Source organism: Scyliorhinus torazame, chromosome 16 (genome assembly GCF_047496885.1).
Source record: "Scyliorhinus torazame isolate Kashiwa2021f chromosome 16, sScyTor2.1, whole genome shotgun sequence".
Lineage (NCBI taxonomy): Eukaryota > Metazoa > Chordata > Chondrichthyes > Carcharhiniformes > Scyliorhinidae > Scyliorhinus > Scyliorhinus torazame.
In genome coordinates, this window is record NC_092722.1 from 96,424,584 (window position 1) to 96,444,563 (window position 19,980).

Genomic DNA, 19,980 nt, shown 5'->3' on the forward strand with positions numbered 1-19,980 from the left:
TCCCACGCCCATCTAGTCAGTGAAGCGGGCGGCTATCAGCCTGCCCCGTGCCCGCTGGCACAGCCGGTAACGGTGGACAGCCACCCGCCCATGTCTAGCCCGTCTGCCCTGACCATTGCCCCCATCACCCTCATCTGGGGAGGACTGCGCCTCTTCCTGCTGCTCGTCCACTCCGCCCTCCTCTGCCTAAGGCACATCGCCCCTCTGTTGGGCTATGTTGTGCAGGACGCAGCACACCACAATGATGCGGCCGACCCTATCTGACCGATACTGGAGGGCGCCCCCAGAGAGGTCCAGGCACTGAAACGCATCTTCAGCACGCCAAAGCACCTCTCTATCACTCCCCTTGTCGCTACTGGGCATCATTGTAGCGGTTCTCCGCCTCATTGCGTGGCCTCCGTATAGGCGTCATCAGCCATGATCGCAATGGGTAGCCCCTGTCGCCCAGCAACCAGCCCCTCAGCCGGGGATGGCGTCCCTCGTACATGCCGGTGATGTATGACCGCGACAACACGTATGAGTCGTGTACACTGCCCGGGTAACGGGCGCAGACGTGCAGGATCATCATGCGGTGGTCGCAGACCACCTGTATGTTCATCTAATAGGTCCCCTTCCTATTGGTGAACACGGCCCTGTTATCTGCAGGTGGCCGCACGGCGACGTGCATCCCATCAATCGCGCCCTGGACCATGGGGAACCCGGCCACGGCAGAGAAGCCCACGGCCCGGGCATCTTGGCTGGCCCGGTCCACAGGGAAGCGGATATAGCGGTGCGCCATGGCATATAGGGCGTCTGTCACTGCCCGGGTGCACCGATGTCTGCGATATGCCGGACAGGTCCCCACTCGGTGCCTTTAATCACCCCGTTGCATAAAAGTTCAGGGCCAGTGTAACCTTGACGGACACGGGGAGAGGGTGTCCCCCGCCAGTGCCACGCGGTGACAGGTGCGCCAGCAGGTGGCAGATGTGTGCCACGATTTCCCGGCTCATCCGGAGTCTCCTCCTGCATTCCCGGTCCGTGAGGTCCTGGTATGACTGCTGGGGCCGGTACACACGGGGCGCCCTCGGGTGCCTCCGTTGCCGTGGGGCCGCGACGTCCTCCTCCCCCTCCTCGTCCTGTCGGTCAGGTGTCCCTCCAGCCTGGTCGGCTGCCGCCTGCCCCTCTGCGGCAGCCTGCGCCGCCTCTCTGGCACGCTCCTCCTCCTCCTCATCCAGGGCAACATGGACATTAGCGGCTGCCGCCACGGCGGCCAACATCGCTGGCTGATCGGAAAACATGACGGCCTGGGGGGGGGGGGGGGGGCAACTCACTTGCCCCCCCCTGCACGTCCCTCCCCGGCACAGACCCCATCCGCCTCCCCGGCACGGCCCCCATCCTCCTCTTCGGCACGGACCCCATCCTCCTCCCCGGCACGGACCCCATCCGCCTCCCCGGCACGGCCCCCATCCTCCTCATCGGCACGGACCCCATCCCTCTCCCCGGCACGGACCCCACCCCCCTCCCCGGCACGGACCCCATCCGCCTCCCCGGCACGGCCCCCATCCTCCTCATCGGCACGGACCCCATCCCTCTCCCCGGCACGGACCCCATCCTCCTCCCCGGCACGGACCCCATCCCCCTCCCCGGCACGGACCCCATCCGCCTCCCCGGCACGGCCCCCATCCTCCTCATCGGCACGGACCCCATCCCTCTCCCCGGCACGGACCCCATCCTCCTCCCCGGCACGGACCCCATCCCCCTCCCCGGCACGGACCCCATCCCCCTCCCTGGCACGGACCCCATCCTCCTCCCCGGCACGGACCCCATCCTCCTCCCCGGCACGGACACCATCCTCCTCGCCGGCACGGACCCCATCCTCCTCCCCGGCACGGACCCCATCCCCCTCCCCGGCACGGACCCCATCCTCCTCCCCGGCACGGACCCCATCCCCCTCCCCGGCACGGACCCCATCCCCCTCCCCGGCACGGACCCCATCCCCCTCCCCGACATGGACCCCCCCCATCCCCCTCCCCGGCACGGACCCCCCCCACCCCATCCCCCTCCCCGGCACGGTCCCCATCCTCCTCCCCGGCACTCACCCCCCTCCCGGCACTCCCCCGGAGCCCAGCCCACTCTAACCACCCCCCCCCCCCCCCCCCCCGCCGCACACACACACACAAAACCCTACACACACCTCTCCCCCACACATTCAGACTGCGGCCACGCCATTGCCTCTCCAGCGGCCAACCCCCCAGGCCGCCACCCACCTCCACGCTGGTCGGCGTGAACCTTGAGCACTGGTTGATGCCGATTGAAAGGTGGTTTGATTTACGCCGACGTCACGTCGGCGGGACTTCGGCCCATCTGGACGGGAGAATATCGGCAGCCCCAAAATCCATTGCCTTGCGCCCACCCGTGCCATTCTTCGAGGTGTGTGGCGCCATTGACGCCACGCCGACTTTTCTCCCTTCGGAGACTTCGGTGGGCGGCGGTGGCGGAATTCACGGCGGCCAATGGGTCGGAGAATCTCGCCCCACGTTCTAAACATGAAACACAGGGGGCGCGAGTCTCCACTCCCACGCCGGTTGGGAGAATCGCCTGGGCCGCCGGAATTTCCGGGGACGCCGGTCCGACGCCCTCCCACGATTCTCCCAAGCGGCGGGAACGGGCCGGTCGAGTTTCGCGGACCGCAGGCCGGAGAATCGCCGGAGGTACCCAAAATGGCGATTCTCCGGCACCCCCCCCGCTATTCTCAGGCCCGGATGGGCCGAGCGGCCAAGCCAAAACGGCGAGTTCCCCCTGGCGCCGTCCACACCTGGTCGCTACAGTCGTGGGCGGTGTGTGAACGCTGGGGGGGCGGCCTGTGGGGGGGGTGAGGGGGTATCCTGCACCGGGCTTCACCTTGAATGTGGGGTGGCCCGCGATTGGTGCCCACCGATCGTCGGGCCGTCCTCTCTGAAGGAGGACCTGCTTCCTTCCGCGGCCCCGCAAGATCCATCCCCCATCTTCTTGCGGGGCAGATTTGGACAGGACGGCAACCACGCATGCGTGGGTTGGCGCCGGCCAACCCGTGCATGCGCGGATGATGTCCGTTATGCGGAGCCGGCCGCGTCATCTATTCGGCGCCGCTTTTACGCGGGCGACAAGGCCTGGCGCGGGTAGATGACGCGGCCCCGATACTGGCCCATTGTCAGGGCCTGAATCGGTTGGGACCGAGGCCGTTCCGCGCCGTCGTGAACCTTGACGGCGTTCACGACGGCGCGGCCATTTCGGCGTGGTGGTGGAGAATCCCGCCCAGGGTTTCTTGGATCCTCTGACCATTTTTTGTGAAATGATTGGATAGAAGTTGCTATGGTAATTTGCCAGTGTTTGGTGCTGTGGGAAAGAATAAAGGTTAAATTTCTTTCTCTGATGATTCGATGATTATATTGATGTTTGAAATGCAACTTTAAATTTGGATAGCTTTGACATTGCTCCTGATTATATGTTGATATGTTGTTTTCTGACTGTAAAGCCAAACGTTAAGATGGCACACTGGTAAAATATAAAGCTGCCTCTTCAGTGCAGCATTTATAGGACCAAGGGGGAGGGGAAAGGAGACTCGCAATGAGAGTCACGACAAGAGTCATGACTGTCTGGTCACGTGACAATGAATTGAGAACTAGGCTTTACTCAAATTACATTGTGTGGCGCTATCAGTTAGCCTATCATGCACTTTACATTGCAGTGAGAAACAAATTATCTACAATCTCAAAGATATACTGCAGTATAAAGTGCACCTTCTGGGCGTTCAATAAAATATCCTCCCCAGAATTATAGACAGTAGCTTTCAGGTGAATGGGATAGAGGGAGAAAATAAATAATTTCTGCTGAATTATTTATAATGAGAAATTATTTTATTCAAAGTAGACATGAAACGCGTAGAAAGAACTATCATTGCCATTGCCATAGAAAGGCTAGAATAAATGATTCTGTTCGTCTCATTTGATTTCTCTAATTCAAAGAACACAATTAAATTGAATAAATGACCTCTGCATCTCTTTCCACAAGAGTTAGAGGTCAGATCATTGATTTTGAAGACGTGAGGAGCATGCCATGATGCATTATTCACATCCAGAACCCCCCCCCCCCCCCGCCCAGCTTCCTGTACGGGGAAGGTGGGTGCAGCCAGTCAGAGCTCAAGCGTTCTGCTTCTTTCCTTATGCAGCAAAGGCTCTCCCAGTAAACCGATTACAACACAGGAAGTGGGTAGGTTCTAGTTCGTTGCCATATCAGACTAAAAAGGTTACTGCATCTCTCAACTTGTACACGAGGAAAAGGCCCAGTGAGTCTAGGATTTTAGAATATCTTTCTAAAACGAGAAGTGAGCACGTTTACTTCAGGAGAGCTCAGAAGGCCTGTGTACTTACGCAAAGCTGCACAGAATTCGCTGTAGCTGCAGCCAGCACTCTCTTTGAAGCTTCTGTGTGTGAATTGTTTCCTGAATTCCAGCCAGGATGATAGCTGCACAGGTTTTGGCCTATTTCTTCACAGAATTAAAGGCTGATCAAGTCAAAAAGGTGAGACTCCTTGTTTACATGTTAATGTGTCACACTTATTGTTGGTTCTTTTTAAAAATGTAAACGGTGTGGCAATGAGATTTATTTTAAATGCACTGTTAGAAGGAAACAATTGGGAGAAGAGGTACAAAAGACCTAAGGTGATGCCTGCTGTGCAAAATAGACCTCACAGGTTTAGTTTATTTTGACTATTTGCAAGGTGTGATCTATAAATATAATTCCGAAAGGATTTGTAATGGCTTCCTTAATCTCTACTGCAGTGTCCTTGGAAGCAGTACGGTGGTGTCATTCATACAATGCAGGGAGTGTTTTATATATGCTATACTGCAAATGTTTTGTTTTACTTAATCTGGGGACTGATGATAATGTGTGTATCGTCAATTGAAAATCTTATAGATCATTTTTTTTCATTTAGCTTTTGCCATCTCATTGTTCACAATTACGTGTGTGTCCTGAAAACAGGCCTTGCCAGGATCCCTGTTAAAAAGCTAAATATACAGGGTGGATAGCAAGTAGCATTTTCCCAGAGTGGGGGACTCAATTACTAGGGGTCATGAGTTCAAGGTGAGAGGGGAAAAGTTTAAGGGAGATATGCGTGGAAAGTTCTTTACGCAGAGGGTGGTGGGTGCGTGGAATGCATTGCCGGCGGAGGTGGTAGAGGCGGGCACGATATCGTCATTTAAGATGTATCTAGACAGATCCATGAATGGGCAGGGGGCAGAGGGATACAGATCCTTAGAAAATAGGCGACAGTTTTAGATAGAGGATCTGGATCGGCGCAGGCTTGGAGGGCTGAAGGGCCTGTTCCTGTGCTGTAACTTTTCTTTGTTCTTTAAAGAAACAAACATTATTTCAATACTGGGCACATACATAAATGCTGTTATAAATGGATTATTAATGAATATAATATTAATGATCCACTATAGTTATCAACACACTGCCTAGTTTTCCCTGGCAAAGACATTGCAGTACATCATATATTCATTTAAGTAGTTAGCTTCTTTAATAGAATGGGTGAAAGCTTTGAATTATTTATTCGAGAATTGCCTTAACCAATTGTCTGCAGCTAAAATATAAAAGGTAATATTATAAAGCAGTAACATAAGATTCCCTGTAAATTCAATGTTGTAACAAAGGCATTTAAAGATTACTGAATTTTCAAAAATATTTCCTCCTGTTTTACCTGCTCCTTTTAACAAATGATTATCCCTGTGTAGGAACTCACTGCCAGTTACCTGTGAGGTAGGTCATTGCATCCTTCCCTTTCAGGCCTAGCAGTCTCTTTTAAAAATAAATCTTGTGCATACATCATTCTATAAAGGATGAGTAAAACAAATCTGCTTTTTCACTATCCTTAGCACACAGTTTATAGTTACATTTGTCCAAATCCGACTACTTTTTATGACCTGGAACAAAGTGGGACTATTGCTTAGTTTAATAAAACAGTCTACAAAATGGAGAAAGAATTCTCCACCACTCCCATCCTTTTAAACAAAGATTTGCATTCTGATTTGTTGCACAGTGGATTTGGCTGGGCCTCGAGCTGTTCAAGCCTCCACACACTCCTGTGTAAAATCAGACTGATGCAAAATCAGACTGATGCAGCTTTCCCAAAGGCTTACATGATACGTGCACAAACGTTCAGTAAACCCATTCATCTACTTGAACTTTAACCTCCTTATTTGCACCTGAACTCATCCAAAGATAGTGCTGTGTTCTGAATAGAATAATACACGGCATTTTAATATGCTGGCTATTTGCACACTGATGTCTATTCTTTAAAGTCTGATTACCATTTCTGCCATCAGTAATGGTTGAAATCACAATCTGTACTAAGTATAAATGCTTACTTTGGCAAAAATGTCAGACGCTGCACAAGGAAATGAATGATCAGATAATCTATCCTTGGTGGCGGCACGCTAGCACAGTGGTTCGCACCGCTGTTCACGGCGCCGAGATCCCAGGTTCGATCCCGGCTCTCTCCGTGTGGAGTTTGCACATTCTTCCTGTGTTTGCGTGGGTTTCGCCCCCACAACCCAAAAAGATGTGCAGGATAGGTGGATTGGCCACGCTAAATTGCCCCTTAATTGGAAAATAAATTGGGTACTCTAAATTTATAAAGAAAAGATATTCTATCCTTGGAGGTGTTGATTGAATGAGGAAAGAAGGGCAGTAATAACAACAATAACATGTATTTGTAAGGAACCTTTAACGTCATAAATATCTGTGTTGAAATGAGGCTGTGTGGTGAATGTAAATACAGTTAATTCACCAGTTATGTTCTATGTTATTAACCCTGTGGGTTTTATCTGTGGGCCATTGTATGGCTTCACCCACGGGGGGAGATGTTGGAGGATATTGTACGGGCATGTACGGGCTCAGCCCATGGCTCCGCCCCTTTGAAGGAGTATAAGAGTAGCTGGCCTGTGGGACTGTCCTCAGTATGTACCAGTCGCGGGACCCGGTGTCATCAGCCAGGGTGGGAGCGAGGCCCTTGAATTATTTATTCGAGAATTGCCTTAACCAATTGTCTGCAGCTAAAATATAAAAGGTAATATTATAAAGCAGTAACATAAGATTCCCTGTAAATTCAATGTTGTAACAAAGGCATTTAAAGATGACTGAATTTTCAAAAATATTTCCTCCTGTTTTACCTGCTCCTTTTAACAAATGATTATCCCTGTGTAGGAACTCACTGCCAGTTACCTGTGAGGTAGGTCACTGCATCCTTCCCTTTCAGGCCTAGCAGTCTCTTTTAAAAATAAATCTTGTGCATACATCATTCTATAAAGGATGAGTAAAACAAATCTCCTTTTTCACTATCCTTAGCAAACAGTTTATAGTTACATTTGTCCAAATCCGACTACTTTTTATGACCTGGAACAAAGTGGGACTATTGCTTAGTTTAATAAAACAGTCTACAAAATGGAGAAAGAATTCTCCACCCCATAGGGAAAATAAACAAGCGGTAATGAGGAGTCTGGTTTGTGGCCGTGCAAAGGAGATACCTAATAACATGGAGCGCATCGGGGAGGATTCTCTGCCAGTGGGAAACCGAGAGATTCCTGGACCGTAGGGTCAGTAGGACGGTCTTCCAGACCGTCGCGTTCTCCCTCTCCACCTGTCCGTTTCCCCGGGGGTTGTAACTGGTAGTCCTGCTCGAGGCGATGCCTTTACTGAGCAGGTACTGACATAGTTCGTCGCTCATGAACGACTAGCCCCTGTCGCTGTGGATGTCGTTGGGGAAACCAAACAGGGTGAAGACACTGTGCAGGTCTTTGATAACAGTGGGGGTGGTCATATCTGGGCACGGGATGGCAAACGGGAAACGGGAGAACTCATCAATAATAGTGATTGCGATTATACGAGGGGAGGGGCCCTTTGAAATCGATACTGGGGTGTTCAAAGGGCCGGGACGCCTTCACCAGGTGGGCCTTATCTGGTCGATAGAAGTGCGGTTTACACTCCGCACAGGTTTGGCAGTCCCTGGTTACAGCTTTGACCTCCTCGGTGGAGTAGGGCAGGTTGCGGGTCTTGATATAATGGGCGAGCCGGGTGACCCCCGGGTGGCAGAGGTCGTCGTGGATAGCCCGTAGTCGGTCCTCTTGCGCACTGGCGCATGTGCCGTGGGACAGGGCATCTGGGGACTCGTTGAGCTTCCCACGACTATATACTATATCGTAATTATAGGTGAAGAGTTCGATTCTCCACCTCAAGATCTTATCGTTCTTGATTTTGCCCCGCTGCGTATTGTCGAACATGAAGGCTACCGATCGTTGGTCGGTGACGAGCGTAAACTTCCCACAGCGAGGTAGTGCCTCCAGTGCCGCACGGCTTCCACGATGGCTTGAGCCTCTTTTTCAACCGAGGAGTGTCGAAGTTCAGAGGCGGTGAGGGTGCGTGAAAAAAAAACCAACCGGTCTGCCTGCTTGATTGAGAGTGGCGGCGAGAGCAACCTCCGATGCGTCGCTCTCCACCTGAAAGGGGACGGACTTGTCCACCGCGCGCATCGCAGCTTTGGCGATGTCCGGCTTGATGCAGTTGAAGGCCTGGTAGGCCTCGGCTGCCAGAGGGAAAAGGGTGGCCTTAAATAGTTGGCGGGCTTTGTCTGCATACTGGGGGACCCACTGGCCGTAGTAGGAAAAAAAACACAACGCATCTCTTGAGGGCCTTGGGACAGTGAGGGAGAGGGAGTTGCAGGAGGGGGCGCAAACGGTCAAGGTCGGGCCCTCGGACTCCGTTTTCCACGACGTAGCCGAGGATGGCTAGCCTGATGGTGCGGAAAACGCATTTCTCCTTATTATAGGTGAGATTAAGTTTTTGGGCGGTATATGAGGTGGCCTCTTCGAGTTGCACAGAAATACGGTGACTCACCCGTGCATGGAGGAGACTCAATTTTTGTTCGTCCGTGACGGATGGCGTTGACGACGCGGCAAGGTAGGCCTTGAAACACCGCAGCCAGTGTGAAAAAATGTCCTTCGCCTCCGCGGCCTGTGGATCGAGCTCCAGTCTGTCAGGTTTGCGGGCTGACTCCATAATCGTTTTTGTTCAGATAGTTAATTAAATTGATGCAACCATCAATTCATTCACAGACTCGTGTCGGAGTAAAACAGTGGTTTTAATTAACTATCAACTTTGCCTGCCTGCGACTGGTACATACTGAGGACTGTCCTCAGTATGTACCAGTCGCAGGCAGGCAAAGTTGATAGTTAATTAAAAGCACTGTTTTACTCATACACGAGTCCTTGAGTGAATTGATGGTCGCATCAGGCTGAAAGTTTTTAAAGCAAAGGGCGTGATTCTCCCAAAAGGAAACAAGTCCCCTGGTGAGCACGTTTAGCCATGAGTTTCCTGGCTTTCGCAGTGCTGAGAAACACATGGCTATTCAACGTGACTGGCGTTGTATAGGATCATAAAATTTACAATGCAGAAGGAGGCCATTCGGCCCATCGAGTCTGCACCAGCTCTTGGAAAGAGCACCCTATCCAAGGTCAACACCTCCACTCTATCCCCATAACCCAGTAACCCCACCCAACACTAAGGGCAATTTTGGACACTAAGGGCAATTTATCATGGCCAATCCACCTAACCCGCACATCTTTGGACTGTGGGAGGAAACCGGAGCACCCGGAGGAAACTCACGCACACACTGGGAGGATGTGCAGACTCCGCACAGACAGTGACCCAAGCCGGAATCGAACCTGGGACCCTGGAGCTGTGGAGCAATTGTGCTATCCACAATGTTACCGTGCTGCCCTAAGGGGCCTGAATGGAGAACGCACGGCCGAAAGCGCATATAGCCCCATAGCTCCGTTTGTACAGTGGGAAGCTGTGCTCGCCGGAACTTTGAGGCCTCCAAAGCAATCCCTGACCCCGCCCGAACATGCTGTGGGAGGATTTGTGGCCTCCCCGCACCCCTCCAAGCACCCACGAAGGGCACCCCTGGCCCGATCACGCATGAACAAAAATGCAAGCTTGCACCTTGCCAGAGCTAACCTGACAATGCCACCAGGGCACCTTGGCAGTGCCAGACTGGCACCCAGGTGGCATTGCAAGGGACCCAGGTGTCACCAGCAGCATCAGGACATCAACCTGCCCAAAGTGCATGGATCTGGGGCCGCAAATCCCCTAGGCGACCCCCGTGAGTGCCATTCCGTCTGGTCCCAGTTTGTGGGGATCTCGGGAATCTGCACATGAAAGAGGGTCGAGCTGTCTCGCTCTAATATGCAGATTTGCCAAAAAGTGATCCTGCCCACAATTGACGGGATTTACATTGCAACATCTCATGAGGTCATGTTGGATCTCAAAAACATAGAACATTACAGCGCAGTACAGGCCCTTCGGCCCTCGATGTTGCGCCGACCTGTGAAACCACTCTAAAGCCCATCTACACTATTCCCTTATCGTCCATATGTCTATCCAATGACCATTTGAATGTCCTTAGTGTTGGCGAGTCCACTACTGTTGCAGGCAGGGCATTCCACGCCATTACTACTCACTGAGTAAAGAACCTACCTCTGACATCTGTCCTATATCTATCTCCCCTCAATTTAAAGCTATGTCCCCTCATGCTCGACATCACCATCCGAGGAAAAATGCTCCCACTGTCCACCCTATCCAATCCTCTGATCATCTTGCATGCCTCAATTAAGTCACCTCTTAACCTTCTTCTCTCTAACGAAAACAGCCTCAAGTCCCTCAGCCTTTCCTCATATAATCTTCCCTCCATACCAGGCAATATTCTGGTAAATCACCTCTGCACCCTTTCCAATGCTTCCACATCCTTCCTATAATGCGGCGACCAGAATTGCACGGAATACTCCAAATGCGACCGCACCAGAGTTTTGTACAGCTGCAACATGACCTCATGGCTCCGAAACTCAATCCCTCTCTCAATAAAAGCTAACACACCGTACGCCTTCTTAACAACCCTCTCATCTGGGTGGCAACTTTCAGGGATCTATGTACATGGACACCCAGATCTCTCTGCTCATCCACACTGCCAAGAATCTTACCATTAGCCTAGTACTCTGTCTTCCTGTTATTCCTTCCAAAATGAATCACCTCACACTTTTCTGCATTAAACTCCATTTGCCACCTCTCAGCCAAGCGCTGCAGCTTATCTATGCCCCTCTGTAACTTGTAACATCCTTCCGCACTGTCCACAACTCCACCGACTTTAGTGTCATCTGCAAATTTACTCACCCATCCTTCTACGCCCTCCTCCAGGTCATTTATAAAAATGACAAACAGCAGTGGCCCCAAAACAGATCCTTGTGGTACACCACTAGTAACTGGACTCCAGTCTGAACATTTCCCATCAACCACCACCCTTTGTCTTCTTCCAGCTAGCCAATTTCTGATCCAAACTGTTAAATCACCCTGAATCCCATGCCTCCGTATTTTCTGCAGTAGCCTACCGTGGAGAACCTTATCAAACGCTTTACTGAAATCCATATACACCACATCAACTGCTTTATCCTCATCCACCTGTTTGGTCACCTTCTCAAAGATCTCAATAAGGTTTTTGAGGCACGACCTACCCTTCACAAAACCGTGTTAACTATCTCTAATCAAATTATTCCTTTCCAGATGATTATACATCCTATCTCTTATAAACCTTTCCAAGATTTTGCCCACAACAGAAGTAAGGCTCACTGGTCTATAGTTACCGGGGTTGTCTCTGCGCCCCTTCTTGAACAAGGGGACAACATTTGCTATCCTCCAGTCTTCTGGCACTATTCCTGTAGACAAAGATGACATAAAGATCAAAGCCAAAGGCTTAACAATCTCCTCCCTAGCTTCCCAGAGAATCCTAGGATAAATCCCATCCGGCCCAGGGGACTTACATATTTTTACACTTTCCAGAATTGCTAACACCTCCTCCTTATGAACCTCAAGCCCTTCTAGTCTAGTAGCATGAATCTCAGTATTCTCCTCGACAACATTGTCTTTTTCCTGTGTGAATACTGACAAAAAATATTCATTTTGCACCTCTCCAGCTCCTCGGACTCCACGCACAACTTCCCACTACTGTCCTTGACTGGCCCTACTCTTACCCTAGTCATTCTTTTATTCCTGACATATCTATAGAAAGCTTTTGGGTTATCTTTGATCCTACCTGCCAAAGACTTCTCATGTCTCCTCCTGGCTCTTCTTAGCTCTCTCTTTAGGTCCTTCCGAGCTAACTTGTAACTCTCGAGCGCCCTAACTGAACCTTCATGTCTCATCTTTACATAAGCCTCCTTCTTCCTCTTGACGAGTGTTTCGACTGCTTTAGTAAACCATGGTTCCCTTGCTTGACCACTTCCTCCCTGCCTGACAGGTACATACTTATCAAGGACATGCAGTAGCTGACCCTTGAACAAGCTCCACATTTTCATTGTGCCCATCCCCTGCAGTTTTCTTCTCCATCCGATGCCTCATCGCATCATAATTGCCTTTCCCCCAGATATAACTCTTGCCCTGCAGTAAATACTTATCCCTTTCCATCACTAAAGTAGACGTAATCGAATTGTGGTCACTATCACCAAAGTGCTCACCTACCTCCAAATCTAACGGCTGTCCTGGTTCATTACCAAGTACCAAATCCAATATGGCCTCACTCTCGTTGGCCTATGTGAGGAAACCCTCCTGCACTGTGTCAAAAACGGACCCATCTAAAGTACTCAAACTGTAGCGTTTCCAGTCAATATTTGGAAAGTTAAAGTCCCCCATAACAACTACCCTGTTGCTTTCGCTCCTATCCAGAATCATCTTTGCAATACTCTCCTCTATATCTCTGGAACTTTTCGGAGGCCTATAGAAAACCCCTAACAGGGTGACCTCTCCTTTCCTGTTTCTAACCTCAGCCCATACTACCTCAGTAGACGAGTCCTCATCAAACATCCTTTCTGCCACTGTAATACTGTCCTTGACTAACAATGCCACCCCTCCCCCTCTTTTACCACCTTCCCTGTGCTTACTGAAATATCTAAACCCCGGCACCTGCAACAACCACTCCTGTCCCTGCTCTGTCCATGTCTCCGAAATGGCCACAGCATCGAAGTCCCCGGTACCGACCAATGCCACAAGTTCACCCACCTTATTCCGGATGATCCTGGCATTGAAGAAGACACATTTTAAACCACCTTCCTGCCTGCCGGTACACTCCTGCAACTTTGAAACCTTACTCATTCAGGTTCCCAAGCCCCTGCTGAACTAGTTTAAACCCTCCCGAAGAGCAGTAAATTTCCCCCCAGGATATTGGTACCATTCTGGTCCAGGTGTAGACCATCCCGTTTGTAGAGGTCCCAGCGACCCCAGAATGAGCCCGAATTATCCAGAAATCTGAAACCCTCCCTCCTGCACCATCCCTGTAGCCACATGTTCAACTCCTCTCCCTATTCCTCATCTTGCTAGCACGTGGCACGGGTAACAACCCAGAGATAATAACTCTGTCCTGGATCTAAGTTTCTGCCCTAGCTCCCTGAATCCTGCCTTACATCCCTCTCCCTTTTCCTACCTATGTCGTTGGTACCTATGTGGACCACGACTTGGGGCTGCTCCCCCTCCTCCTTAAGGATCCCGAAAACACGATCCAAGACATCACGCAACCTGGCACCTGGGAGGCAACACACCAACCGCGTGTCTCTCTCGCGTTCCCTCAGGATCTCCTATCTATCCCCCTAACTATGGAGTCTCCAATGACTAATGCTCTACACCTCTCCACCCCTTCCCTTCTGAGCAACAGGGAAAGACTCTGTGCCAGAGACCTGTACCCCATGGCTTACCCCTGGTAAGTCGTGCCCCCCAACAGTATCCAAAGTGGTATACTTGTTACTAAGGGGAACAACCACAGGGGATCCCTGTACTGACTGCTTCCTCCCAGTCCCTCTCACCGTCACCCATCTATCTTTATTCTTCGGAGTAACTACATCCCTGAAGCTTCTATCTTTGACCGCCTCTGCCTCCCGAATGATCCGAATTTCATCCAGCTCCAGCTCCAGTTCCCTAACGCGGTTTCTGAGGAGCTGCAAATGGGTGCACATCCCACAGATGAAATCAGCAGGGACACTGACGGCGTCCCTCACATCAGACATTCTGCAGGAGGAACATTGCACTACCTTCCCTGTCATCCCCTCTAGATTAAAAAAAAAGAAAAAGAAAGAAGGAGCTTACTTGTTATTCACTCCCCTTCTCAGCAAGCACTCACTCAGCAACCTCTGCACGATAACACCTGAGGGAAAATAAAATAAAAAACTACTTACCAGTCACCAGCCAATCCCTTACCTGCAGGCTGTGACGTCACAGTTCAACTTCTTTCTACTTCAACCTGCCCTCGAGCCTTCCTCTTGATCTTTACAGCGGTTGGGTTTTTTTTGGTTAGAGGAGGGGGTAGGGAGGGAAACACTGAAGAAGTGTTTCAGGTTTAAGTGTCACTTGACAACAGCTCCTCCACAAACCACCTTCAAGTTAGGGTGACCACAACGGACGTTTGCAAATTTTCCCCACAACAGCCAATCAGCTCTGCTGGAAGAGGCGTTGCAAGCGCGGTAGATCCCGGGAGTGGGGTCTCTCGGCTTTCATCGGCCACGCTGTGCCTTGGCAAGCTTCTTTTCCGGCACACTGGCCGTTAGATCGTGTTGCTTGACTTGAGAGCCAGTATAATTCACTGGGCACATGAGTGATAGGTAAGCAGGACTTGGTGCGAATAAGTGCACGAGTAACAGGATTGAAGAACCTCAACTTTACACAGGGTTGAACAACGTGGGTCAACTGAGAATGCATTAGAACAGTCATGTTCAGAGTTGACTGGCATGGATGAGGGCTTCAGCAACAGATGAACTGAGACAGTAACCAAGCTTGCTGATGTTATGCAGGTGGAAATAGATGATCTTCGTGACAGGAGGTGATCTCCAGTGTATAATTATGGAATCTTCAATTCAGCAATAAACATGCACCTTTAACATGTACCAAGGAGTATTATGCGACCAAATCTTACACAGGCCATGTAGGTCAATATAAGGACTGGTGGCCAAAATGTTCATCAAAAGAGACAGTCTTAAATAAGTAGAGAGAAGGAATTCATGAGCTTGGTGCCAAGACATCTGAAGGATTGGTGTCAACAGTCGAGTGATTAAAATAGCAAAAATTGCAAGATGCCAGAATTGGAGAAGCACAGAGATCTCAGATGTTTGTAGGGTTGGAGGAGTTTAGAGATAGTGAAGGAATAATTAAAAACAAGCATTATTGCATGGGAACCAATGTTGTTGATCAGTGAGCACAGGTTGAAGGGACTTTGGGCTGGATTTTTATAGAGTCAAAAATACTCTGCAGACCTTTGCAAATAATGGGTGGGATCTGGATGTGGAAGTCCAGCCCCATTTCGGACATCCAGGGCGGGATTCTCTCAGCCTGGAGCCGGGTCGGAGAATCCTTGCGGCCGGGGCGAAACGTGCCACACCGCCCCGACGCCGGCACACGATTGTCCGCTGTGCCATTGGCGCAGGCATGGTTGGCGTGGCGCCGGCCGCTCTAGGCGGCCGGCCCGCTGATTCTCGGCCAGAGTCCTGCCGGCGCCATCCACACCTGCTCTCAGTCGGCAGGAACTCGGCGTGGAAGGGTCAGGGGATGGCCTGTGGGGGAGGGTCGTTAACCGCCCCAGTACCGTGCTGGCCCCATATCGGCGTGGACCCTCTGCCGCAGAATTAGAGAATCCCTCTCCAACTTTTGGTGGTAGGGTAAAGCAGACAGTGTGTAAGGTGGTGGCATGGACAGTATGACAGGTCATGGGATTCTGAGGACTAGAGGGCCTAACAGCTTCTAATATGACAGAGGTGAGGCCTCTAACCAGCCTGCCTAAACTCTCAATTGCCCCTAAAGTCATCTATGCACTACGTTCAACGTTGGTAGGCCTGACTGTATTCTGCACCCTCTACTTTGGGATATTGGCAGAAGAGATATGGAATATCATCTGCACCAGCAGAATGAGCATCCTTGTTTGAATATCTTAACTGAAATCTGTCTCCTCTGATTATACATCGCTCCTTTAGTATCGTATTCGAGTGGAGCGATGAGCTCCAAATTCCTGAATGGAATCAGAATTGTCAGTCTTCTGACACAGAGGCAAAAGGACTGAATGTTATGGCTCTGTCACAGAGGGGATGGGGCTAGAAAATGCGGCGAGCCATTCAAAGTCCATTGACTTCGGTGGGAGTGGAAAATCCTGCCTGTGGAAAATTCCACCCACTGAGTGTCATTGGAAATGGAGCCTTCTCTTTCCAGCTCTCAGTTCCAAAATCTCAGATCAAGTTTCTTTTCTTATTTTGCCAATCTGCAGTCTTCCCAGACTTGAGCACAATGTAACTTCTCCAGCATCACAAGTCATTATTAAAAACGTAAATGCATATGTTGCACTGTAGTATTCAACTATAGGCCATCATTTTACTCATTGCCAACTATATACCTCTGAATATATCAGCTGAATTTGGTTACCTTACCCAAGTGGTCAAGTAAAATGAATGAGCCTAGATGGTGAGGATCATGTGATTATTCAACTGTGGGGTTCATCACAGCTAAGTGTTATGGGCCAGGGTTTAGAAAACTCCAAAGTATATCATGGAGTTCACCTGACCTACAACTATTTATTAATTATGGTTATGATGAGCACAAGAGCCTCCCTTTCGGGTGTTATTCAACAGAGTTCTTAGGCGCTTTTAATCAAAAAACAAGATTTATTCTACGAATTTAGTTAACATTTGTATAAACACACAGTAAGCATATTTATCAACTACAAATATAAAGGGCGGGATTCTCCTTTCCAGGGACCAAGCCCCACGCCGGCGGGAAAACTGGCGCCAACCACTCCGGCATCAACAGCCCCCGAAAGTGCGGAATTCTCCGCACTTCCGGGGGCGAGGTGGTCGGCAGAGGGGTTGGTGCCGAGCCAGCCAGCGGCGAAGGGACTGCGTGAGTTCGCGCATGCGCCAAAGGCCCAGCGTGATCTTCCGCATGCGCGGAACTGCCGGTGTGTTTTGGCGAATGCGCGGGTGTTCCATGGCCGGCGCGGAAGGAAGGAGTGCCCCCAATGCACGGGCCCGCCCGCAGATCAGGGGCCAGGCCACCGTGGGGGCCCACCCGCCGTCGGATCCCCCCCGCGCCCACCCGAGGACCGCACCAGCCGACTTACCTGCCAGGTCCCGCCATGTAGGACCTTGCCTAACCCATGCCGGCAGGACTGGCCAAAAACGGACGGCCGCTCGGCCCATCGGGGCCCAGAGAATTGCCAGGGGGGGGGGGCCGCTGCCAACAGCCCCCGACCGGCGTGGCGGGAATCCCGCTCCCCCGAAAACCAGTGCCGGAGAATACGGCAGATGGTGTTGGGGCGGCCGGGTGGGATTCGTGCGTCCCCCGGGGATTCTCCGACCCGGCGGGGGGTTGGAGAATCCCGCTAAAAGACCCCACACAGCTACAGTAATTATGTATAACCCTTAATGAATACCCCCCCCTTTAATTGTTCCAATTTACATAAACCAGAAATTCCCTTTCCAAAGCTGTGGCCCAGCACGCGGCCTCTTACTGTCTTTAAGACTTGGTATTGATGCTCATGTTTCCTTTCCAAAACAGCAGGTTTGAATTCCTTCCAGAAAACAATTATTTATTTTACGTTATCAAGTAGTCTGGAAACAGGTTTTAAAATGAAGATAGAGAAACTCTTCTTTTCAACCTGTGCAGTACAAAACCAAACTCAAAGTGAAAGTAAAACTCAGAGCTACAACCCAGCTCCACCCACACAATGACATCACTGAACCCATGTGATAAGACAAAAACATTTCTTAAAGGGACACTCACATGACATAAGTCTGAAGTTAGTGATATCCACCCATGCACTGGCTTCCTGCTCAACCATCAAAATAGGAATCCGAACTGTATTCCTCCCTCTCTAGCCTTGGATCAGTAAAGCAGATGACTTGCTGTGAAGAATGAATTCAGTAGTAGTATGGTGTGTTCATCTTCAATAAATGGAAACAAGTGCTATATTTGTGTGGAGAGCTGTGGATGTATTTAATTCCTGTCTCAAGCGAGGTGCGTATATTCTGAGGGTCACAGTACAAATCTTGTTGGGTGGATGCTTTTTGAAAAGATCCTGGACACGATTCAGCAACCCCATTCCGCCCGGCGAGTATCTGGGCGCAACGGCTGAATTGCACAAGCGTTCCAAATCGGGCTCCATTTGGGCCGATGGAGAGTCATCCGACTTGCTCCACCCAGTGCAATCTGAGGGCGAGATCCAGATTAGCAAAATTAAGTGAGCCAGTAGGCTCATTTAAAAACTTGGATGCCGGATTCACCCGGCGCCCAGGAGCCAACAGCCGCATCTGCGAGAGCTAACCAGGACGCCATTTAGCACTGGTTTCTGCAAATGTGTCTGTGCTGAGTCTGCACGTTCTCCCCATGTCTGCGTGGGTTTGCTCCGGGTGCTCCGGTTTCCTCCCACAGTCCAAAGATGTGCATGCTAGGTGGATTGGCCATGCCAAATTGCCCTTCGTGTCCAAAACGATTGGGTGAGGTTAATGGGTTATGTGGATAGGGCAGAGGTGTAGGCTTAGGTAGGGTGCTCTTTCTAAGGACCGGTGCACTGTAAATTCTATGATTCTATGTACTAAATACAGTGCAGCAATTCACCAAGGCTCCTTTTGATAGCATCTTCTAAACCCACAACCTCTACCATCAGAAGAACAAGGGCACCGGATGCGTTGGGTCACCACTTACAAGTTCCCATCTGAGCCAAAGACCATCCTGATTTGAAACCTTATCTTGGCACAGTGGTTAGCACTGCTGCCTCGCAGCACCAAGCACCTGGGTTCAATTCTGGCCTGGGTGACTGTGTGGAGTTTTCACATTCTTCCCGTGTCTGTGTGGGTTTCCTCCGGGTGCTCTGGTTTTCTCCCATAGTCCAAAGATGTACAGGTTAGGTGGATTGGCCATGATCAATGCATGGGCTTACGGGGATAGGATGGGGGGTGGGCAAAGGTAGAGTGCTCTTTTGGAGGATCAGTGCAGGCTTGATGGGCTGAATGGCCTGAATGTAAGGATTCTATGGATCACTGTTCCTTCACTGTCGCTAGGTCAAAATCCTGGAACTCCCTCCCTAACAGCATTGTGGGTGTATCTACACCGCATAGGCTACAATGGTTCAAGAAGGCAGCTCACCACCTCCTTCTCAAGGGTAATTAGGGATGGGCAATAGATCCTGTGAACAAATAAACAATGCAGTTCACTTTCTGTTGCTTTGTCACATTGCCAAATCCTTTGACTATTGTCCATGGAGAGGATTTGAAAAAGCAGTTTTTAAAAAGTTAATTCATGGCAATTGGACATCGCTGGCTATGCCAGCATTTATTACCCATCGCAAATTGCTATTGCTAGTCCATTTCAGATGGTAGTTAAGAGTCAACCTATTGCTATGTGTCTGGAGTCACATATAGACCAGACCAGGTAAGGATGGCAGATTTCCTTTATTGAACCACATGGATTGTTTAGACAATTTGCGGGTCACCATTATTAGACTTGATTTCAGAGATTTTTTTGAGTTCAAATTTCACCATCTGGCATGGTGGGATTCGAACCCAGGTCCCTGGAGAATTATCTGGGCCTCTTGAATACTAGTCCAGTGACAATACAACTATGTCATTGCTTCCTATACTTTTGATGCTCTGAGTTTTTGAAAGCACATTACATTTCTTCTTGTTTTTAAATAAGATCTTTGAGACAATAGGTAGTTACGGTGGCAATGAGTTAATTTTATGTTCTTTTTCAATAGACTGAATTATCAATTCTTGAAGTGTCGGCCATTGAAAAATACTTCATAATTATTGGCTGGAATTTTCCCATTTTTTTGACGAGTGGCTCAATAAGCAGGAAAAATGGAGTGAACCGGTGGCTTTCTTCTCCGTATTGT

At 50.2% G+C, this 19,980-nt stretch overlaps 1 protein-coding gene across 1 annotated transcript in view; it reads left to right on the forward strand.

Annotated features, from left to right (window-relative positions):
• Positions 1-4,141: 4,141 nt before the first annotated feature.
• hk1 (hexokinase 1) overlaps positions 4,142-19,980 on the forward strand; it is a 328,092-nt gene continuing 312,253 nt past the window's right edge. Inside the window, exon 1 of the mRNA XM_072478763.1 lies at positions 4,142-4,538. Within this exon, the coding sequence (XP_072334864.1) occupies positions 4,476-4,538 (63 nt within the window). The 5' untranslated portion in view covers positions 4,142-4,475. The remainder of the gene's footprint in view (positions 4,539-19,980) is intronic.